Source organism: Meleagris gallopavo, chromosome 4 (assembly GCF_000146605.3).
Source record: "Meleagris gallopavo isolate NT-WF06-2002-E0010 breed Aviagen turkey brand Nicholas breeding stock chromosome 4, Turkey_5.1, whole genome shotgun sequence".
In the NCBI taxonomy this organism is placed as follows: Eukaryota; Metazoa; Chordata; class Aves; order Galliformes; family Phasianidae; genus Meleagris; species Meleagris gallopavo.
The window spans coordinates 54,529,264-54,554,740 of record NC_015014.2 but is presented as its reverse complement, the minus strand read 5'-3'; the positions used below and the strand labels follow the sequence as shown (position 1 = coordinate 54,554,740).

Sequence of the window (25,477 nt, the reverse complement as noted above, 5' to 3'; positions counted from 1 at the left end):
AGATAGCAATAAGGACTTAGTCTGCATTTCTTGTTTGTTCTGAACTTCCAGTGACTTCAACAAAGAATATTATCATCAAGGGTTCTTCACAGAAAAATGAGAATGGGCAAAAATACAAGACAGATATCAAGTTTGAAAACATACTGAAAAACTTTACAACTATACTTCTTTCAGAAATATCTTTTGCACGCAATACCTATTCAGAAAACAAACAAACAAAAATCCCGCTTATGGTTTACTGCATTAATTTGAACATAAGAACTAAAATGCCTCAGTATGTATTAGCCTAATTTAAAGTAATACTGCAGAAGGAATAACGGCAGCTAGGTTTTTTAACTCAAAGTCCATTTGAATTACACTGTAAATATTATTCCTAAAATTCTGGGCTGTCTGAAATTTGCTTTGGTACAAAAATCATAGAATCCTTAGAGTTGGAAGGAACTAGTCCAACTCCCCTGCAATGAACAGGGACACCACAGCTAGATCAGGTTGCCCAGGGCCTGATCCAGCATCACCTTCAAAGTCTCCAGGGACAGGGCATCCACCACATTACTGGGTAACCTGCTCCAGTTCACTCACTAGAAAAGACATTTTCCTTTTATCCAATCTTAATTTCACCTCTTTTAGTTTGAAACCATTTCCCCTTGTCGTATCACACCAGACCCTGCTCAAGAGCCTGCCTCCTTTCTTACAGCCCCTCTGTAGATACAAAAAGGCCTCTATCAGGTCACCATGGAACCTTTTCTTTTCTGGGATGAACAGCTCCAGCTCTCTCAGCTTGTCTTTATAGGAGAGGTCTTCCACTCCTTGCAACATTTTTGTGGCCATCCTCTGGACTCCAACAGGTCCATATCTCTCCTCAGTACATGAGGACTCCACATCTGGAAGCAGTGCTCCAGGGACGGCCTCACCAGCTCAGAGTAGAGGGGCAGGATCACCATTCTCACCTTCCTGGCCACATTTACTTTGACGCAGTCCAAGGTATAACTGACTTTCTGTGTCATGTGGGCACATCACTGGCTCTTGTCCAGCTTACCATCCACCAGTACCCCAAAGTCTTTTTTGGCAGGGCTATGCTCAATCCTTCCATTCCCAGCTTGTATTGGTAGTGGATGTTGCCTTGACCCAGGTGCAAGATAATGCACTTAGATTTGCTGAACCTCATGAAGTTCACCTAAGCCCATTTCTCAAGCCTATCTAGGTCCCTCTGGATGGCATCCCATCCCTCAGGTTTGGTGACCACACCTCACAGCTTGGTGTCATCAGCAAACTTGCTGAGGGTACACTTGACCCCACTGCCAATGTCAGTGATGAAGATACTAAAGAGTACCAGTCCCAGCACTGTTCCCTGGGGGACACCATTCATCACTGATCCATGCTGTTGTACATTAAATAGGTTGCTGTGAAAGTAATGCTTTCTATTTATTTTTCATAATTATTCCTATTTATTTCCATAAAGTAAGCGTAATAACACCAGTTGACAGAGCAAATTCTCAGCTACAAAACACTATATTTCAATGTACTCACCAGCATTAACTATGCATTTTCATCAGCAATGACCAAGAGCCTGCATGCTATGCTCATAAAAACCTGCACCAGTAGAGGGGACCCGCTGTTCCACAACTACTATGACAGCATTGTTACTAGGACAGTGTTGCCCCCACAGCCCTCTTTCATCAGCCCAAACAAATGGAACTCAGAAGGCTCCAAATCTGAACTGAGTGGTAGATTCTGTAGGACAGGCCAGCAAAGATTGGCAGTGTGCTCCACAGTCTTCAAACTGGTATGAAGCCTGGCATTATCATGGTTCAAGAGAGAAGTTGTTTTCTTCTTTGGTCTAACTCTAGAACTTCAAGCCTTCAGCTTAGTCAGCACTGCAGTACAGCTGTCAGAGCTGATGATTTGTCTGAGTTCCAGGAAATCCAGAAAGATCACCCCTTTCCTATCCCAAAAGACAGTGCACATCCCTTTACCTGTGTCTTGAATTTTTTCTTCATTGGGAATTCACATGTTGCCATTTCATAAACTGCCATTTTGACTCTGGCTCATAGCAGTCATACATTTCAGCAGTGCTGAAATGTACCAGCCACTGCTTCACTGTGGTCTAATCCTCTGTTTGGTCTCCATTAAAAGGAGACCATCGATGAAGGCCACTAGGTGCTATTTTTTCAGCATGGAGGAATTCAATGACACACCTCTGCTTCATATACACTTCCATGTCAGACTGTCCCTCTATCATATGGCAACAAAATTTAACAGAATATTGGCAGAAAGGTTCAGCCACTAACGCCATACCACCAACATCTGCCTCTGACGTTATGGGACCACATAATAAAATAGGAGGCACTACTTTCAGAGCAGCCCTTGTATTTTAAATGTAGATAATATATAGGGATGTGAGAGTAGAGAGGATTCTTGTCTTCAAACCACCAAATCATGGGCACTGTCTTACTCCAGCTAACTGGTAGGTGGTCTGCTTATCCTTTGGAGCCACTATTCTGGGGTAACATACAACTTTAAATAGGTACTGTGATGCCTTATATGTTGAGACAGTGTATAGCTATAGGAAAGTAAGGCAGTGCTTTATATTACATAATGCTTAAAAAAACTAGAAAAGCCTAATATTGGAACAAATTGTACTTTTTCAGTTAGCTTTGATAGTAACCTTTATTCTTCAAATCATTGAACTAGTTTAATCCTAGAAGGTTATTAAGTTGTTTTTTTCCTCCTTTTTATATGATACTTTCCCATTAGAGTCCCCAGTGATGTTTGTGGGCTAATATTTTGTTGGTGATGTTATCTCCTTTCTAGCTAACATTTACAATACTTAGATAATTCATATTCATGGATGCTTTTCTGATTCTTTATTACAACTTACAACAACACTATAAAGCACTAATGAAGGGTTCTGCAAGCAATACTGAGATTGTTTTGACTTAACTCCACTTGTCTTCAGCCTCCAGCTTTTAAAATAGATTGATATTGTGCATATGTATGGGACTGTCATGTGATGTCTACGGCACACATGTTCTTTCTGTCTCACTTTTCTCGTTTAAGGCCAGTACACTTTCATTTTGTCCCACACCTATTTCATTATCCAATACTTATCATACAGATTTTATCATTTTGAAGAATCACTTCAATTAATCTCAGTCCAACCTTCTCATGAATATCACCCTTCTAGGTCACAAACATGTGAGCTCATTTCTTCTGTTTACTAGTATCCTACTGTTTTTAAGAAGATAAGGAAACAAATTACACACATATTTGCATTTAAAATTGTGGCTATTTATTGATTAAATTAAAACACTACTATCATGACATTGTGAAATGTAGGTTTTTTTTATAGCTCCAGTAAAACAACTTTTAACAGTACATAGCTGTACATAGAAGACAAGAAAAAAGGTGTCACTAAGAAGCTCAGAGGCTGGCCCTGTCCTCCTCAATTGACAAAGATGGGTTTTCTGAGAACTGCTGGGTGACAGCTGTGGTGATCAAAGAAAAATGTACCTAAGCTTTCAATTCTAATTTTACAATAGCCCATTCAGAGTTACTGACTATCTCCTATGCTGCTGTTGAATGAGCAATACCTGACTGGTGTAAAATACATAAAGAAATAACAGACGTTAAATGAATATAATTATTGAAGATTTATCGTCAGTTGGCCTTCCACAAAACAAGATACAGCAGTTGATACCTAGCTGAAATTGTGATCACATTCTGATATTTTTAGGGAGTTAAATTTGCAACTAAAATAAGTTACCTCCAGAAATCAATAGTTTCTTAGAAAATCCCAACATCTATAGAAAGAACAGAACAATAGTGGCACAGAAAGTAAATATGCAGTATATTTCCAGTCTTCATTGGTCACATTCTATGCCACCCTGACTCTACTGAAATATTAATTTACATTATTCAGGCAGTTGATGGACATGAAATTTAAAGATGTGGTAGTTCAAGGAGGATAAATGATTTTCTAAAGCATACTAGCCAGAAGGTCATATTAATAATCATGAATCTACTATATATTACTGAGGTAAGTTTTCCATTGTTATCATAAAGCTGTGCTTCAGAAATGGAACGTTTAACTGAGAAAAAGCCACATGAGAGGAATCACACACAGCTGCAAGAAAAATCAGAGTGTGATTCAGGTCTATGTAGATATGAAGTAGAAACACTGCAGAAATGCAACTCATGTTTTACTCTTAAGTCTTAAACAACTCTCCTGTGAACTATTTATGATGTCTAGAGGACAAATCAACATAATAGAAATACACTTAGGTCAGAAACATAAACATTTCAAGTGCATGCTCTTAGTTTCTTCCTCTATTTCCCAGTATTTTTGCAAGTTTGTGGAACATAAAGAATCAAAGGTAAAATAATAATCAAATCTTAAGCAAATATTAAATAAGTGAAAAAGAAAATAAATCCAATGAAACAACTATATTCTGTCAATACACATTCTGGATTTCTGAATTTTAGTTGTGTGAAGAGTTGTCATTTTAATTCCACAATCACTAGAGAAAAATAAAGAACACCCAATTTCTCATGAACTTATTCTTCCTTCCCCCTTTTTCACAACGAGCCAGAAGGACCTGCAGAAAAAATCGTCTCTCAATATATATATTTTTTAAGAACTAAGTTTCCAACACAGAGAAGTATTTCACAAGAAGACTACAAATGAAAAGAAAAAAGAAACAGTAGAGAATGTGAATGATATTGCTTACAATATCCAAGTTGAGACAGTGCTCATTTTTCATTCATATTTAGAATTACATTATCTTAGGTATTCTGAAATACAGTTTAAAGCTCAAAGAATGCTCTAATTTAGGAATTCAATTATAATCGGATTAATGTACTAAAACTATAGTTAGGTATGTTTTTCACTCAGAAACATGCAACTGTGCAGTACAGAAATACTACACTGTGAATCAGTTGGTGTTAAATAACACTTCTTACCGCCTGCAGGGTAAGACTTGTATTTATTGAAGTAAGAATGAGAGAGATTATTCAAAAAGTAAAACTATAAAACCTCTTTTCTCAGTGTTGAATAGTTTTATGCAGTTTCCAGGCAGCTTCCTGACCATCTAAGTCCACTATATCCTGCTTTAGTCCAGCAGAACCCTGATCAATTAAGTATCTGCACATGCTTTAGTTCTGCCAGGATTCACTGAAGAGACTGATCATGTTTACAACTATTTAGAAGTTATAAAACCATCAAGAAATGAAAAGACTTTATGCTGAGGATAAATAGCATGCAAAAAAGCACTAACACCTAAGCCACATTTTCAAAGTTTGGGAAATAAATTAGGTCACACAGACCAAAACCCAGGGTCATGAATAAAGGTGGCTTGATTTTCAGAGAAGTTTCTTCTGAAATCTGCCACAATTCTTCTAGTTCAACACTGCATCGAAAATGATTCCATTATAGTGCCTCCGGGCCTGATTATGACCCATGTAAGAGGCAGAAAATCTCCACCTGACTTTGCATCTGGTAGCATGCACATGTTAGTTCATTTACCTCTTTCTATACTCAGGTGAGCAGAACCTGAGTCTCCAAGGAGCAGTTCTGTCCTGCTATTGTCTATTCAGGCAAGCATGGCATTGAATCTCTCCCTCCCATCAGATGCTGCTGATTAGGAATGTTCTGGAGAGTAAAGAAAAAGTGAGCTGCCATAAATATTGACCTGCTGCTACTTCTGAGCAGCAGAGAACTATAAATGAGACTGCAGCTCCCAGACCCACCTGTATTCTCACCATCTGCTTCCCAATCTGTACAAACAAAAGCAACCCCTGAACTGTATGGCCTTTGGGCAGGCACTCTGTAGCTTTTTTAAATAACAACCAATGGAATGGATGTGACTACAGCCTCCGGTTACACAAATAATGTGTAATTGCACAAATCAGTAAATTTCATAAAAGCAAAAAACTGGTACTAAGAATTTTATTTAATTATGACTTTTCAGACACTTCTATTCAAGCATTCACAAGATACTTGTTTAAGCTGGCACAGATGAAAGAGATCTGAACAAAAGTTTGGAATAACACTATTTTCAGAAATTCCATCTCCATTTGGAAAAAAAGCTAGAACCACAAGTTCATGATAATATATGGGTACAGAGTGAAGCATCCATTTATTGGTAGTATTTATATGAAAACAACCTATACTTTTGTGTTGACTGCTATATTTGAAATGTGCAATTGTTGCATAATATTCGAAAAGAATAAAGTGGTGGACATGTTCCATCTCTGAAGAAATCAGCTGGAATTTTATGTAGTCCAGTGCATTAGATTTGTTCATCTGAGAAAAAAAAAGCATGCAGAAAAGTTTGTCTGATGTATCTGAAGATCAGGGGCTGAATACAATCCCAAAACAATTATTCTGAGCTAATTGATTGGGCTCAGTTTAGTGATTCCAGTAATGAGAATGAAAAATTGCCCAGAGGAGGGAGAAATAACTGAAAACAAGATCTTTTTTTTCCCCCAGCAATATAAATTATATTATTAATTACTGAAATATAAGAGAAACAAGTATTCACATTGTGTCATTATTGAAATAAAACAAGGAAGATCTCATCCTTGTCGATTTTATGACTCCAAAAGTCTATCTGCAACATCAAATTATATTATATTCTCCATTAAGTTACTGTTTATTATTTATATTGCAATATTAAATTAGAATGGAATATATTTCCTATATTTCTTTGGGAAAAGAGAATCCTATAAAAATTCTGCAGTTTAATAACAGAATAATATATTGTGCTGAAATTAAATATCCATGTACCTTACAGATGTGTTGTATTAAAAGTATATGATGAGTGAGAGATGAAGAAATAGGGCCTGTAGTTTGAAATACAAGGAAATAAAAGGCAAAAAATATTTCTTACTGTTATTTGCAATTTATGAAATCCTGCAAATCTGTCTACTTTCATTTATTACACCGTAAAATGAAAACATTCTGAAGTTATTTGCCATATATATTTCACTACGTATGTGATATGTGTCACATGTACTACATACCTCACAAAGGAATCCATTATTCTATATAAACATGTAAGTATAAATAAATATATATTATTTGTAATAAATATGCTTAGAAAGAATAGGCAACATGAAACTCAGCTAAAGAAAAGATACAGGTGTTCAACAGGAGACGCTTACCATACTGAAGTAAAAATCTTACAGTAATTTATATTGGATCTACTTTTTATTAGAATCTGAGATATGACTACCTGCTTTCTCAACAACAAAATAGAAGTCATTAGTGGTAACGAATAAAGTGGGCTATTGGTTAATGTCAGCACTTTTCTGGTTGGATTCAGAAATGCTTATGTATAAAAGATCTCAAACAATTGAAGCTATTTGTAGCTATCAATACAATCAAATTTCAGACTTGGGCTCCAAGTTTTGAGAGTGTGATTACAAGAGATCTGCAGACATATGTCTCATATGACCTCACTACTCCAGCATCTGAAGCATCTTCTAATCTACTTACCCTCAGAACAGTTTGTGAGCTAACTAGTATAATTTCCACCATTTTCTAGACCCTAAAGTCACAAAGGAAGAGAATTATAATGAGAGTTCCCAAATGCCAAACCAGCTTTCTAACAATTTAGTGTCAATTCTTCTAATTATGTAACTGAAGGTGCTGATAATTGGTACCCATATGACAGAAAAATAACAAAGCATGTTATAAACAAGTCAAACTATTTAAGAAATACAGGGAAAAGCTGAACGTAGGTTATCTAAGGATAATGATCACTCCTGCTCTTGAGAAAAAGTAACAACAAAAAACAATGGAACACAACTGTAGATGTTTCAGTGTAAACAGTACCCCTGCCCGGTCACTTGCTGAAAGATTCAGTGACATTTCTCTTCAAGTGCAATATATTCTTCTGTTGCTATCTGAGGGAAGGATTCTTGTTAGTGCTTCAAAAAAATAACCTTGCAATACATATGCCAACCTAATAAATTTGACTTAGTTCAAATTCTATGATGATGTGCTGAATCTAGAACTTCATCTTCTACTGAGAAACAAAGATATCTAAAAAATTTGCAATACAGAGAAAAGGAAAGAATTAAAACCACTAGTACATATGTTAAATAATTTAGCTTTATTTTGCAGATACAGCCAGGATGAACCAGCAGTTTTGACACTGTGGATGTCTGCAGTCACCACTTAGTGATGTGCCCTCCATTAGATCACAGGGAAATACTATTTTTTTAAGTACAGAATGCTGCATTTCCTCTTCTTACACAGAAGTACATGCTTTAATGTAATATGTATGACTGTTTACTTTACTAATTATTCTTTTCTGCAAGCAGGGCAGGGAGTTGCCTTCTCCTTGCCTTGCAACTTATTTGCTTGGCAATAGATCACTGAGTAAACTAGACCTTATTATTCCCTTCTCAACCACTGCTTCTCTCCTCTAATTCCTCTCTCCCACTCTAAACCCAGCAGCTTTATCAGCAAGGAACAAACTATCTTTGGGAGCAACACAAAAGTCAACTGCTGCACTTCATCTTGACTTGACTCATTTCAGTGAACTTTGATCGATATCCCTCCTTCATACTTGAAGAGCCCTGCTGTCTGAACAATGCCTTGTTTAATTTGGTATCATTCAGTGCTTATATGCTTAGTGGGAGGCTGAAAATAAAATGCAGCAGGACATGGACAGATGTCTCTCAGAAATATTTAAGGTAAGTTTATTTAAATAAACATCTGAAAACCAGATAACTGCACATATGGAATCCATCTATCATTTAAAAGCAAGTATAAAATATGCAATCAGTCCAACAGCCTGCTATTTTAATATGGAAATATAAACTATTTAGTAATAAAATATTTTATAGGCAAATAATAATTTGATCAATAAAGACACACATACACACAGATATATATATATATATATTAAATAAAAAATACTATCTAAGAACTTGTCTGACTTTACATTATATAGCTGATTCTTTGGAATATCATAGCTCTTTAAAGTTACCAAAAAGTGCCAAAATTTGATACACAAAGACTTAATTTAATCTTATTTCTCTCTTCAACAAATGTACACAGATATATACAAATATACAATCAATCTACTGCTACGGTAGTTCAAAACATTCATAGACTACAGCCTTTAGATGGGCATATTACCTTTCTATAACTCAAAGAGTCTGGTATGTGCTTGTTAATGCTGCTACAGTAGCATGAACAAGTTATACAGCATGAGAGTCCAGATGACATGGCAAATTCAGCTTTATAACTGCTTTTACAATTTCTCTCAAAGACAATTCCATGAGAATATTTATTATGAGCTAAAATGCCTAATGAACAGTAAAATTATAGTATAATTGCTTGAAATTATGTTATCATTTTCTCATTACGTGGAACAGATTCAACTGTTTTGTAGACCTTGATGCTTCATTGAGATCTGCACATAACCCAGAGATATAAATATCTAAAAATTTAATTATCAGTGTTTTCACTGATACTAAAGATGAAAAAATTCTGGTTGAAAATTGTGTCAAAGATGGAGCAGATAATTTAAGATTTCAAGAGACCAAAGGCAAGGATATTATTCCTACATTAAAGCACAATTATGGATATATATTTTTTTCATTCAGTCATTCTATCATTGCACATATTTAATCTGCTTCTTTAACGCTACATTAGACTATCATTATTTATGCCTGCAAACATCACATTCTAAAGTAAAGCCTTCCAGATTCTTAGCCCAAAGTACGTTAGCAATGCTTTTCTCTCCTCACCTTAACTCAGCTGACTGCATGTAGTTACGTTTCAGAAGCATATATTGTCACAGCAAATCTCTGTCATCATAAAATGAATGACTTTATGTGGAGCTATATTTTAAAACCAGCCTGAAGCAATGGCAGCATGCAGAGAGAAAATGAGTAACAGGGTATTCTGTAGGAAGTTCCTGGCATCCACTATTAGATGCAGTCTTTGCTACACATACTAAACATATTTTACTTGCTTCTCTTTGAGGTGTTTGTCTATGTTCTGGGAGAAAATACTTTCTTCCCTTTCCAATGACGTACATTTTTTAGCCAGCAGTGGTTCTTAAAGCTATTATGATTGAATACTGAGTGTTTTCTGGGCATTCTTTTCTTCATCTTCTGATTTCCTTTGTTGGTAAAGGATCTATTTGTTTTAGTAACTTATAACAGTGTGATGAAGGGCAGTGACAGTTCATGCATATAGTACACTCTGATAAGCCCTAGTCCTTTGCTTTTCTTCTCCAGGTATTAATTATATTCCAATTGTTTCTCAAATGTGTTTGCACTCAAAATAGGTATTCAGAATCTATGTGAACAATGATAGTAAAATGGTCCTGAGAAAGAGGCCTGATCAAGTCTGTAGGGAAAGGTGGTAAAAACCCAGATATCTCCTGAATGATTTTAAGATGAATACCCAGCATTCCTTGAATGAAAATTCAGAAGATGCTCAAAAGTAACCAGGTCTTTGCAGAGAGGAATACAAAGAGAAACTGCCCTAACTGCTTGAAAATAGTCAGTTTCTCAGGCTAAAGTGAGTGTCACTAAGAAAATCTTTTTGCAGAAAAATCAAGGCTGTGATCTCAAAAGGAGGACCCAGTAATTGAGAGGAATGGCCTTCCCAAAGCAGGGTGGCCAACAGGTGTCTTCCCTAAGACAGGATGAAGATGTACTGTGTGATTCTGTGCCACACAGCATTTCTAGTACAGTGGGGTAAGTGCACACTGAACAGATATGCTTTATCTACAGTCAAAAAAAATTGTAATACCTGATCCTTTCAGAAACACACATGTGAAGGTTACATAAGTCGTATTTACAGGGGACTGTTTACACCATGTATTTTTTGACATCTTTTAAAGCAAACCTTCCCACTTTTTACATGGTCAGTATCCAAACTTTGAACTGATCAGAGTTTTCAGATATTAATTTCACTGGAGAAGCTCATGCTCTGATAGTCATCCTCACACAGATTTAATAAAGAAATGCTTGGGAAGTAGTTGATAATAAAATCTCCAAAAGAAAAGGTCCCCCTTAAAACTTCTATTTCAGTCGTCCCACTTCACTCATAGTTTGGTAAGAACAAATCTATAGGCTGATGCATGACTTCTCTGTTTTTTCACAGGAAAAGGATAATTTTGCTCCTCTTCATTTATCAAATGAATTATATTTGTACATCTTACCATTGGTCGACATAGGAAAGTTAGTAAAACAGCTGCAAAGCAAAACAAAACCCTCAGTTTCAATACAATTATGTTATGATTATTTTTTTACTGTACAAGAACATGACAGCCTCAGTTAAGATGATACTTCCCAAATGCAATCATGCTCCCCAGTCTAGGAAAACCTAGTTTTTGAGGCAAACTGAAGTGAAAATAGAACATGTTCAACTACCCTGAGTAAGACGTAACAGTTTGTTACAAGGTTCAGTAAGTTTCAGCCTGCCCTGCACAGCCACCAGTTAATGGAAGATGCAAATTCAGATAATTTTTATCAGTCACATCTAAACAAAGTTATTTCACGTGAAAACTCACTTTCTTTTTTGAGACCTTTTTCATAGAAAAGCACAAAGGAATGGAGAATCATCTGTGGGCAGTATATCTTTCCCTATATCGTTCATTTACGACAAGGGGAGAGTAATGCTGAACTCGAGGCAATATTTTAAACCTTCCCGTTTTTGCTAAACTGTAAGGGTAGCTTACAACATGTTAACACAGATGGTTGCAGACAGACCTAAGCTTATCTTCCCTGTGCTTTGGGAGTCCAGAACAGATAGAAAAGAGGACACATTTCAGCATGTTAGTGTGACAGAACAAATCAGCTCAAATGCACTGACACAACTTCTGGACTTCTGCCTATCCAAAATAGAAAGAAAAATTGGTCTTTCTGTATCGTTCCATCTAAAAGACAGACAACTAACCTTACTTAAAGAATGTAACTCCCTCTCCTATTTCCAGATTCTAACCACAGCAATCCTCAGTTTACTCTCAAAACTGACTTTACAACCAAGTATGTTCCCTGATAACTGTAAGTGAATAGCACTTCTTATTGCATCACCAAAAGAGAAACTGAGTCTCAAGTAGTTCTACCAAGCCTTCATTCACTTGAAAGATGTATAAAGCTGTTGGCCATTCACACATCAAACATATACCTGAATAAGCACTTAAAAGATAACAGCAAGCTCTGAAAACAGAACTCAGTGGAAACAAAAGAGTGGGAATAGTAGGGTGTGGAATAGATTACAACGTTGGTTGGTTATGTTCACAAAATATTTCTATATGATGTGTTATACTTAAAAGCATAATGAATGCATAGTGAAGGAGGAAGCACAAAGTTTGTCTCATTAACAGCTTTGTTTACACAGCCCCCTGACACACATAACATTGCTAACAGTATTTATATAGTTTCCCAAATTGCTACCACATGACAAATATTCTCTGCACACAAATATAAATAAAATGAATTTTTCATTTTTCCAGTCTCTCCCCTCCAAGCTTCTGGAAGATTCATTCCCTCTGTCTGGTGCACTGATCCTCTGGTTCCACTTACGAACTCCTTACTGTGCGCCCCTTACAGCTGAATATCAAAGCAAAAACTCACCCAGCAGCAAAAGCTTCAGGCAAGGAAGATGGAGGGAAGATATTGATCAGCATCAAACCTCTTTCAAAGTAACAGAAGGAGAGGAAAAGGAGATTTTCACTCTCACAGTAAAAGTGGTATTAATTCAATTCAGTGCTTATAACTGAAGGAGATTGTTGGCACCAGTGAAATCAGCTTCCCTCTCATTCTGGTCTACCTTTTCTGATTATTGGAAAGTAGAAGAGGGATGAAGTAGCAGAAGATGTTCTCTAGATAAGAATAGAGGATCAAGTCAGATGCCCTGCCCCGTCAAACACTGAACACTGTAATAAAACTGTGCAGATTGCCTGGCTTCATCTAATGCTCCCATGGAGGAGTTTGGGCAGTCAAGCTCTTGATCACCATAACCCCTTTCCCTGCGTAAAGAGGATGGCTGTCCACTACAGCACATTGAGTGACAGCTGAAAACACTTTTGCAGGAGAGATATCTGAGGAAGAATCATAATAGGTAAAATATTTCCCATTGTTGAATTGAAGAAGAGTTTTTTTCCATGAGCATAATACTATTTTATCTTTTCTTTTTAAATATAAATCTGAAAGTGCTTACATAGAAAAAACAGTAGTTTGTACCACGCTGTAAATAACTATAAAAATAAACAATAAACAAGCTGCTGCAGTTTCCTATTCTGCTGGTAGAAACTTGGATAAAACATCGTCACAGCCTCAGTAAAATCTGTGGAGCATTAACATATTAGCAACTAAAGATTTGTCATTTATCTGTATTCCGTGCCCTTTATTGGCAAACATTGGGACTCTCTATCAGTGATATTTTTGACATAAGTCAATATATCTGAGTTATTAAGACAAGTACATTAAGATATAGGAAAGCCTACCTACAGAAGATTTGTTTCAGCCACTATGGGGTAGGTGGGGAGGGCTCAATGCCCATTTTGATTTCAAGATCAACCTTGACCATTCAATCATCTTTGCACATCAACAGCAAACCTGGCCTGGTCGGAACAACAAGCCACTTGTTCTGACCATCTTATAGACAATCCTTCGTCATCTGGGGCAGAATTCTTGTTTAATGGTAATGGCAGCACCCCAGCGTGGAAGAGTTAAATAGACCATATCAGCCTTAGGGGAACTAGAAATCCTCTGAGACAATGGAGCTATTCACGCTGAAGATGTTCTTAATATACCCACAGTACTTTGTAATATTTAATCTTTTCACATTTAGAGGGTTGTTTTATGATACTAGGTATATTTGAATGAAATTACTATATTATCATGTAAGGAAAAATGTAGATAATGGCCATATTAGCAGAGAAAGTTAGATTTCAGTTGATACTCAGTTCAACTTACACTTATGTTAAAATCACTATAATGTTTAACGGTTTTCTGGTGATGGTTTTGGTTTATTTATTTATTTATTTATTGAAAGGTGATATAGTTGAAATTACATGAAGCATTTTCCAGACTTAATATAATTCTGTGAAAAGTTAAGAAGGGGATATCTGCTAAAAAAGGTGCATTATAATTATTTGCCTATAAATTGTTACCTTACCACACACAATGAAGTAGAAGTTAACAAATAAGAGGAATTTTTAGGTGCTAAAAATGCTACACATGAAGAGCATGAAGAAATAAAAAGTGTGCATCATGAAAAAATTACTGTTTAGAATTCAAAAAATACCTTAATTCCATAACAAATACATTACATAGAAACATAGAAACTGTTATATATTCTCTCCACATATGCTTTTAAGGATTATTTATTTCAATAGTTCAATAACTATAAAAGTGCTGTGTTAAAGATTTCACATTTTATCAGCACACCGAACGATTTTATGAGGTGATGATGTGAATCTGCATCCATCAAAGATCCTATTCCATGACGAAAACTTAATGTTTCAGAAAACTGGAGCTCTCTCCTTGGCTACCTTTTTCTGACTTGAAAGCAATTGCACAGCAAAAAGGATTGTTTTTTGTTCACACATACTAACACACTGAGAAAAGCAAGTATTTTCCCAAGCAAATGTTTTAGTGAGTGAATGGTTTCTGTTTACTACAGCAGTACCCACTAAGAAATTTTGTTCAAAAGTTCACAAAATCTCATTAACAATTAAGCTGAAACAGTCTATTTCAACAAAACAGGTATTAAAAACCACACTATTTGTACAGAGATAAAATTCCTATTAAAATTACTGTGAAGTCCTCTTTGAGAGTAGATGAAATTATATGATCCATACAATAGGGAGCAGACAGGAATCTGAGCAAACAAACAGGAATTGAAAAACATATCTTAATTATATGTATATGGGTATAATATATACACAACTGGCATATATGCTTTACTTTTTTGGGAAAGTATAAGGCAGATTTGTTCATAAAGCTGTACCTATATTACTTATCCTAATAATGGTGTTTTACATTTATCTATGAAACTGATCTAAAACACAGATACAAAGTCAGATCAAACCTCTAAATGCATAAATCAGAAAAAACAGTGTTATAAACATGAACTGAGCTAAGATTCACTTAATGCACCAAGTTGTCTAGCAGTGAACAGCTTTCAAAGCAACTGACAGATAAATGCTACGTTCTCTGCTTTCATCCTTTTTAATTCTTTGTAAAATTCCAACCTGATGCTAGCATCTAACTAGCATCTACTCCTGTTTTACAATAACAAAGTAAAAGCAGCAGGAACAATATTAGATTTTTAGTCTGACTGCTATTTTCTCTTTCCAAGCATTTTCATTTCACAGCTTTTAAACCTGATGCTCTCTAAGTCTATTTTAGCAGATCAGACACCACACCTAGAAACAGCACAAACTGCGAGTGACCACTTTACCTTCAGAAAAATCAATCAGTCCCAGCAAATGAAGCAGCTTCAGAGATGCAAATATAATCACAACAATACCCACTGTTTGCAGTCCCTCCGACTCCCACTCTAGAGTCAACATTCTTCCAACAGGCAAATCATTCCAGTTGTCACACCAGCTTGCGATCAGAGGGAAACAAGAAGATTTTACCAACAGTTTGCTTTGAAGAAAGTTGCAGCGGTGCCAAGCGACGTTGCGCTGGGCTGTGTCAGTTCACCAGCCACCCTAGCTGAGACGGAATTATCAGCTAAAGCCCCACATCTCTTGTTTCTTTAAGTACTGGATTTCATCAGAGGTGAGTCAATTTGAGAGGCTGAGGTGGACCACTAACCCCCGGGCATGGCATGGTATCCAGCAAGCAGCCTTACTTCAGAGCTGCTGTAGGAACATCTGTGCCAGAAGTGCAGACTTTGCTGTGCCAGTGCCAAGAAGAAACGTTCCCTAAGAACTTGCACGAGGGAGCACGCTGCTGTCAGCTCTCTGTGCTCCACTGCTTCCGGACCCAGGCTTTGCAATTCTCCCTGAGCTTTGCAGTTTTTTCCCAGCTTATTTTAGCACAAGTTTGGTTAAATGTGACAGATGACAGTTTACTAGAGACAGACATCTCACACATGCTGAATGCTGCATGTCAGAAAATCCCTGCCCTCTGCATCAAAAGATGTAATGTGCAGGGAAGCACTGTCCCCACTGTCTTATGCATCACCAGTATTTAATTAGAATCTTTAGTGGAAATAAGATTGAAAATTGAAGAAATGCATGTCAGCACGATCAGTGCCCAGAGCTAGCAAAATATAGTGGTGTCAAGGAGACATGCACTGCCCAAATCCCCATGCTGCAGCCAGGAAGAATGTTTTATTTATTGATTGAGGAACAAAACAGCGCTTTTCTGTCTAAGAACAAGAACCTAGAAGTGCCGAACCACAAACTGGTTCATAGACAGGGGAATTAGGCATTTTCAACAGCTACTGGGAAGATGTTGCCCAGGCAATGCATCAGGGGGAAAAGAAAAGAGGCTTACGATACCAGCTGATTTACTGTATAATCTGTATAAAATTAATTGCCCTGTGTTTATTAACATGACTACCAAGAGAGTAGCCAGTGTAAATAATAAGCTCTGAAGCATTTATGCAGCACATGTGTAAACGTGTAAGGTTAGCCCTAAATGCTAGTGTGGTGCCTGCCGAAACCATTTAACTAAATTGTGCCCACCAGTTTACAAGGCACTAGCATGAAGCAAAGGGAACTCAGAAAAATATAATTTTACTAAAGGTTCTAACACTGAAAGTAATCTCTTAAATGAGGGGTGAAAGTGACTGCTAATCTTAGATGACTTAACACTTTCCATTCAAAACAACTCTTAATATTTTCTTGAGAAGCTTAGGAACTTTTACTTTTGGTCAGAAAACTATTACATTTTAATTCTGGAATTGAAACATTAATGATCTTTTAATGGTCTACTACAAAAAAAAACACTACAACTTCCAATTGACAACCAATTTTTTTGTTTTTCTTTGAAGGCTATCTCTATTGAATTACAATAACAAATCACATATTTTTTACCTATAGACAGGGCTCTAGAAGCTGAATACTTTTACTTATTGGGAAATCACATTTTTACTACAGTTCTTTTTAGGTTATGTCTATGCAATACATAGCAACAATATTCTCTGATTTCACCGTTCTAGATATTTAATACTAAAATGTCATGAGTTCTAATTATTTACACATGCTCTGAAACTGAAAATCAGTTTCTTTTCCTATTCATCAGTAAAGCTAATGATTTTTAGTAGGAAGGCACACAATTAAAAGATATCCAGCCCAATTCAGTGACCCCATCTGCATTTTCCTTGTATTATCAGTATTTAATCTATTTTCATGTAAAGTTCTGTTCCTTTTCAAAAAAAGTACTATTTTCTTACCTCTTTTAAATTTCTAAATACTCTCAATAATCTTCCCATTTTAAGGCTCTAATCTGTTTATCTTAATCTCATCTATGTTTTCTCCTTCTTTTCATTACCATTTTCTTTTATCTTTTTTTATCTTGTCACAAAATTTCTTCGTTTTCTCAAAAGTTGTAGCATGGCCAACCATTCAGAGTATTTCAGGGCTCAAAATGATCCCAAGTTGGGAACTTTGAAACACGTTGTTTTACAGAATTTAAAGAAACAACAATCCTAATATAATGAAAGGAATCACAATATAATAGTGAGAGACGCCTTAGAGATTAATAAATTACATCAGGAAAATGATTAAAATTGAGAAATTTGTTGGTCTACATCCTAGCAGTAGTCCACTTCTGGGAGAAGAAATGGGAGCAGAAGCTCTTCTAATCACTGAAAGCCACCCAGCAGGAAGTGTTGGACATAACCAGTCTTTTGTTTTTTGTCTTCACACAAGGAAAGAGAACTAAATGTCTCCCAAAAAATAAAAGGGCCAGAGATTACAATTTTTCAGAGTTTTGGGGGTCAATTCTGTCTGTTCTGCAAATGAGACACAGAGACATTTTTAAAAAAATAAATTGTTTACTAATTTAATTGATTAATTACTTCCAAAATTACATGCTTAAAAAAAAAAAAAAATGAGAGTAGAAACACACAGAGACTTTGTGATTCTCCAATACTTAGCTCTGAAAAGTGAAGCAGGAATCAACAATGTGGAAAGGAAAAAGGAAGCTATGTACAAAATGTGTCTTTCAATACTCCATGCAACACATCCAAATAACAGAGTAACTTACAGAGGTGAATTCTTCTAAAGTCATTCAATTAAAAAATTAAAAAAAAAAAAATACCATGCCTCAAAGCATTTGAAAATGAAATCAGTCTTGAACAAAGAGATCATAAAATTTAGTTAAATGAGTTACATCTTCATATTCTGATCACTTCCTAAATTCATAGCCAAGTTTAACTTTTACCTCTCACTTCATATTTTGAGCAATATTTCTAAAAATATTTCTATTATAAGTCCATATGGGTTGCCTGTATTGACGCTATAAATAAATTTTAAAAGCTGTTAAAAGTAAAGGAAATTTTTTATCAACGCCCTCTCCAGGATATGAAGGAAAACACCATCCTTTACATGAAGCAATGAAACATCAGCAGACAGTTTATGATATCCAAGCATTGCTCTGGCTCGTTATCATTCTTTAATTCCCTCTTCCATTTTGGACATTGTGATGCATTCTGGTGCTGACTTAGCAATATATAACTTTGCATAAGCTTCCTAGTGATTCTTCAATAAGTTGTAACAAAAAAAAACCACCCCGTGTCAACACTGCAGAATTGATAGAAAGCTATCACATCTAAATAGTGCAAATTCCACTGGCTATAAATTCTTCTCCAAGAAGATTTGAAGCAGAAACTTTAATGTTTGCCTGAAACTCAGACACTACCACCCTGAGGGTTTACTGAACGATTATCAGAAAGCATAAGCACATCGGTACCTAAACTGCAATACAGAACGCTCCAAATTATTAATGGATCCCCACAGAAAAATAGATCATTAGGTTGATCTGCTGCTTTATAGCAACAGAGGAGTACATCTTGCAAAGTGATGCATGACAAAGAATGGTGCTTCTCAAAGGCTGGAGTAGAGAACCTGACTATGGATCTGCCACCTCCTCTTTCTATCCACTGGTGATTATCTGTGCAAGGTTAAGTACATGTTTTTCTCCCTAAGTAAGTAGAGAAGAGAAACGTGCATTGAAGCACTGTAGAAGGTGTCTTCTCTCTAGAAGTAAAAATCCTCAGGGAATTCTGAAATGGAATCCAGTTATGGAGTTCTTGCATAATATTTCTACAAACTATCCTGATTAATTGTTGACTACACTACTTTAAATAGAATACTCTCCATATAGGAAGAAGCAAATATGAAATATGATTGTATTAGAGACAAAGATCTGATTGCTGTGTATTTCTAAATGCTTGGAAATGTTATTTATAAAGCTTATGTGTGGGAAACTAAATTTTAATAATTTCAAAGCAGGTAAGATCTACCATTAAAAAAAAAAAAAACCTAAAATCAAAAACTACCCAATTTGACACATCACTAAAGGGCAAATGCTTCAGAATAACATGTAGGGCACTATGAATAGTATACAAAGGAATAAACTTTTGAAATATTAAGAATTTCTAGATAACTAGTAATTCTTTTATTTGTGTATTAAGGCATAAACTTTCCCTATAATTGTTATGATTAAACAGTACTTTCAAAATTATCAGGTATTATCCTATAACCCTTAAGTACCTTGGTGATCTAGTTTAATTCCAGTAAATTCTTATCTTTTAACTACAGGCTGACAGTGTAATTAACACAGTAAAAATATGAAATTTTATTTTACAACTTTAATTTTACAAGGAGTTTTGATTATCATTTGAAAATTCTTCTATTCAATTTCTGACTTTTATACATGACAGTAGAAAAATAAGAATACATATCTGATCTAAAATACATTGAATTAATTTATGTGTTTTTCCACTGTACTTTCTTTTCAACATCTGCTTGTAAACTGTCTCAAAAAGAAGGGCTCTCTTTATACTTTGATTTCCCTTTCTTTTCTATGTGGACATTCTATATCTGCTATTGTCTAATTTAGATTGGAGCTGACTAAAACTGAAAATAATTTTAATGATGAGAATATATCATTACTTGTTAATTGACTTGAATTATACTGTTTTCCTCAAATGAATGCATTTGCCCAGTATTAGAAGCAATTTACAGAGGGGAAGAAGCTTTAATTGGCTAGCAGTAATAGTTCATTAGAAACTATTTGGTACTTTTTCCTAAAACTGTCTGAAAAGGAAAACAGTTGACAAGAAAGAAAAAAAAGTATTAATTAGTTCTCCTTCTTTCTACTCTTTTCCAGAGGGAAATGCCAGTCAGTCAGAAGAGAAAGAAACTATGAAATAAACACAGGAAGGACACTTATGTGCAGGTCAGCTGAATTCATAATCTTCAAATTCTTGTTGAGGTCAGGTGTGAGTTTATTAGGCAAGTTATCTGGCTGACAATGAATTTAATCCTCCTATTAGCTAGCTAGTAAGATATCTGTTCATAGGCAATAATCTTCAGTTTTCAACACAAAAACCTTAGATCTAAAGAAAAAACTGTTGCCAGAAGAAAATATTCTGGGATTTAGGAGAAGTGATTAATTTACACAGATCCTTTCAAGAATTACATTCAGGGTAAAAGAATTCATACTTCTGAATGTAGCAACTTCTGCATAGGCTGCTATAGATAAACACACAATACTACGTAATTTCATAAAATGCTTAGAAAAAATGAGGCTAATATACAAAATTACTTTGTTTACCTCTACAGTGCTGCAGCTACTGAAAAGAATAAAACTGCAGTAGCAGATTACTTATCCTACCAAAATTGCAAAAAAAACTTTCTCTAGACAGAAGACCTATGCAGAATGTCATTACCTAAAATGAAATTTCTCAGATTTCATATATCATCTTTAATATTTACACTAACTGACCTACATCTTTAAAGACTGTAAGTGGATATAGTCTGAGAAAGTTAAAAAGAAAATAATAGATCAACATGTGTATAGAAAAGATATCTTTGGTTTATAATCAAGGGAGAAAATATGATATCCAAGATGCTGATTACTTGGTCTCATACTTTGAAGTAAATTACACTAAAATAATGTCGTGGCTATAAACATCTAGAGTTGATTTCCTCATTTTAGTAGTCTCACTCTAGGCTATGGAGTTTTTATGGGGTTTTATTATTATTATCATTTTCTTTGTTTTCACCTGACTCTCACATGCTCCTGGAAGCTTGTGTTCTTGCTTTGATCTAAATCAAAGGACTGCGGCTATTACTGATCTGAAAGCAAGAATTGAAAAGAATCCCAAAAGAAAAACATTACCAAACTCTCTCCTGTGACATAACAGCTACAGGTGGTTTCATTTTCCTATAAAATTAATTGTTATAACTTGTTATATAATTATTCTTCAAGTAGATACTGCACAAGTGAATTGTAAATTAAACAGATTGGCCATGGGAGTAACAGTAGCATTTTAATTTATAAAACTTTAGCAAAGCATTAGAGAGAAACCATTTCTTTTCTAAACAAGGTTAAATTACATTTAATAATAGTAAGTAATCCAATTCTGCTTTGTTTTACTGCAAGGCCCACTGGCTTACTTGGCAAACTAAATTATCTCTAAATTAGATGACTACATCCTCAGCCCATAGATCTGTTCTACTTTTTACATTAATTCACCCTTGATATTGCAGTAGTAGGAATTGTCACTACCAAGTTTGTAAATATAAATGTATTTTTACATTGTAGAACTACAGTATAATGTAACTATTAGAAGGCAGTTGGACATATGTAAGGCAGTGCAAGCAGGGAAAGGTACCCTGAAAGGAGTACAGGAATCTGCCAGGGTGTGTAGGGACTGGGTCAGGAAGGTCAAGGCCCAGCTTGAACTGGACTTGGCAAGGGGTTCAAATAAGAATAAGAAAGGCTTATACAGGTACATCAATCAGAAAAGGAAAGTCCAAGAAGGTGTACCAACTCCTAGTGAGCAATAGAGGCAGGCTGATAACAACACACAAGGAGAAGGCTGAGGTGCTCAACACATTTTTTGCCCCAGTCTTCACTGGCAACTGCCCCTCACAGACCCCTCAAGTGGATGAGTTGAAAGGTGAGAACTGGTGGGAGGAGGGGGATTGCCCCTCCTGCTGTTAGCAAAGATCAGGTTCGTGACCACCTGAGGAACTTGAACATCCATAACTCTGAGTCTCCATGAGATGCATCCCAGAGTTCTGAGGTAACTGGCTGACATAGCTCCCGAGCCACAATCAATGATATTTCAAAACTCATGGCAGTCAGGTAAAGCTCCTAGTGACTGAGAAACAGGCATGTTACGTCTATTTTTCAGAGAGGTAAAAAGGATGACCCAGCCTCACCTCACTCTCAGGAAAGATCATGGAACAGATCTTCCTGAAAGCTATATTAAGGCACGTGGAAGGCAGGGAGGTGATATGAGACAACCAGCATGGTTTCACTGAGGGCAAGTTCTGCTTTACCAATGTACTGGCCTTCTATGATGGCGTAAAGGCATTAACGAACAAGGAAAGAATCACTGATGTCATCTATCTGGACTTCAGGCCCTTGACACAGTCCCCCATAACATTCTTCTACCCAAATTGGAATGATATGGACTCCATGGGTGGATTGTTCGATGGATGAAGAACTGGTTATAGGATTGTACCCAGAGAGTGTTGGTCAATGGCTCAATGTCTGAACAGAGATCAATGATGAGTGGTGCCCCTCAGAGATCAGTTCCAGGACCAATACTCTTTAATATCTTCATCAATGACATCAACAGTGAGATGGAGTACACCCTCAGCAAGTTTGCAGATGACACCAAGCCACACGGTGTGGTTGATGTGCCCAAGGTACAGGATGCTGTCCAGAGAGATCTAGACAGCTGAAGCAGAGGGCCCAGGAGAATCTCATGAGGTTCAACAAATCCAAATGCAATGTCTTGCATGTGGGTCATAGCAACCCCTACTATCAGTACAAGATGGTGAAAGGATAACTCACGATTTTGCCAAAAACGATTTCAGGGTACTGGTGGATGGCAAGCTGGACATGAGCCAGCAGTACACCTTCACAGCCCAGAAAGTCAGCCATACCCTGGGCTGCATCAAAAGAAGGACAGCCAGTAGGTCGAGGGAGGTGATCTTGCCCATCTACTCTGAGCTGGTGAGACCTCCCCTGGTGCACTGCATCCTTATGTGGAATCCTCAATACAGGAGGGACATGAACTTGTTGGATTATGTCCAGAAGAGGGCCACAAAAATCATCCAAGGAATGGAACACCTCATCTGAGAAAAGGCTGAGAGAGCTGAAACTATTCAGGCTAAAGAAGAAAAGGCTCAGAGGGCACCTTATCAAATATCTGATGGGAGGTGCAAAGATGGAGCCAGACTCTTTTCACTGGTGCCAAGTGCCAGGGCAAGAGGCAAAAAGCACAAACTGGAACACAAGAACAGGGGTGACACTTAGAGGTTCCTTCCAGCTTTAACCATTCTGTGAAAATAGACCAGAAAATAAATTTTTAGGACCAGTTCTCTTATTGCTCCTAGACACTGAAGGCCATTTTCAGTGTGTGGGTCTCAATGAAAAAGTGAATGGGTTTACTTCAGAGAAATTTTAGTAGTGATTCTCATCAGAGGATGATATCAGGGAGATATACAGGATATATAACACACTGAAAGGAGCAAGGGCACTGCCTTTATTTGTTCCCTTGTTTTTCATATTTTTCTCTCAGTTAGGAATCTTGCCTCCACCAAAAGAATGAGTTTGGCAGAGTACTAACGATTCAGAAAATTTACTTCAGAAAACATAAAGATTGTGTGTGCTAGACTCTCATTAGTTCTCAAAAGAAAGAAGTAGCAAATCATTATTGGGGAGGAACTGGAAGAAAGAATATAAAATGATGATGTTTTGGAGTTCCTAATACAGTTTTTTCCTGGCTAACAATTTGTTCTTACAGTGATATTTGAGGGTCCATGCAGCAAAATGAAAAATGATCTGCTCCAGCAGATTTGCTGTTTTAGCACCCTGGAAAACAGCAACAGTATAAAACAAGCCCTTGAAGAAAGCAGTAAGTTTACAATGCCTTGTTATCACTTAAGTAAAAGAAAGGTTTCAGCTGTTCCCTGAGGAAGCATTACAATTTACAACAGTCTGCACCATCATGAGGTTCTTCCAAACGCTGAAATAAGTGAAGCAAGAAAATACAGAAGCACACTATTTTGTACTTCCAACAAAGCCTTAGACACCACAACATTCTATGCCAACTTTGCAGGGTTTACCACAGCTTCTGTATTCCATACAGCTAGGATAAGCAGATACTCCATTATGTACATTAGATTTATATTATTTATTATGAGCTCATTTTCACATGCTTGACATGTAAATTAAAAGAAAAAAAAAAAAAGACACCTCCATGCATCCCTCCTTCTTAAATGGACAGTTTTAAAACATGGTTCACAAATTGCTCAATTTTTAAGCCTTTTTCAACCATTTCTAAGTCCAAGAGTATTAAGAGTAATTTCCCTCCTATATTCATGTGCAGACCAGGCTATGAGTTTTAATTTCTCTAACCTCCTCAGAAGCACTTCCCCGCCTTCCCCACCATTCTGCTATTTGCTGGACCCACTCCAATTAAACAAAACAGCTATATGGAAAAACTAGTTACTAAAAGTTTTTAGGCGGAGCCCAATTAGAAATGAGAAGGTTTACAAAGTTGGACTGCCAGTCATAGTCTTAGTATTTCATTAATGTCCCTCACACACCAAAAAAATATTAAATAGTTTATTACATTTTGTCTTATTACTCAGAAGTAAATGAAAATTAATACCCATACCCCTTATGACTAGATTCCTAAGAATGCCCTTAGTTTTAAGGCACTTTCTTCCAATAGAAGTACCCTAAGAGTGTGACAGGAATTCAGTCCATCCTCTCACTGCAACTGAGGTTTGTTTTGGTAATGTTTATTTTTAAACTTATTCTTAGGTAGCAATGAGAGTAACACACAGTCTCTCACTGAAACAATTCTGTGATACACGAAAGAATAACTAGGCCCTTTCAAGGCAGAAGATTGTTAAAATAGAAGAAAAATAATTTGATTAAAAAAAAAAAGGATGTGTCCACACAGTGTCCACACTTTGCAGACAGTACTCATCTCCTTTTGGGTACTCATCTCATGGTTGCAGTCCAACACTTGCAATCCTGTGCAAACTCAGGAGATGAACTTTGTATATTTAATCATAGAATCACAGAATGGTTTAGTTTGGAAGGGATCTTTAAGATCATCTAGTTCCAACCCTCCTGCTACAGCCAGGGACACAAGGTGTTCCATCCAGCCTGGCCTTAAATGTTTCCAGGGAGAGGGCATCCACAACCTCACTGGGCAACCTGTTCCAGTGTCTCACTACCATCATAGTAAAGATTAATGGTTTATAATTAATCCTTTTTT

The 25,477-nt window shown here is 36.3% G+C and overlaps 1 protein-coding gene across 5 annotated transcripts in view; it reads right to left on the bottom strand.

Annotated features, from left to right (window-relative positions):
• KCNIP4 (potassium voltage-gated channel interacting protein 4) overlaps positions 1–25,477 on the bottom strand; it is a 284,967-nt gene that overhangs the window by 71,531 nt on the left and 187,959 nt on the right. Inside the window, exon 1 of one of the 5 annotated variants that reach the window (XM_010710337.3) lies at positions 15,440–15,844. The exons of 3 other annotated variants lie outside the window; for them this stretch is intronic. In XM_010710337.3, the coding sequence (XP_010708639.2) occupies positions 15,440–15,551 (112 nt within the window). In that variant the 5' untranslated portion in view covers positions 15,552–15,844. Of the gene's footprint in view, positions 1–1,527; positions 1,606–15,439; positions 15,845–25,477 lie in introns of those variants that run through there. One more of the 5 variants, XM_019614933.2, reaches the window with a different exon arrangement.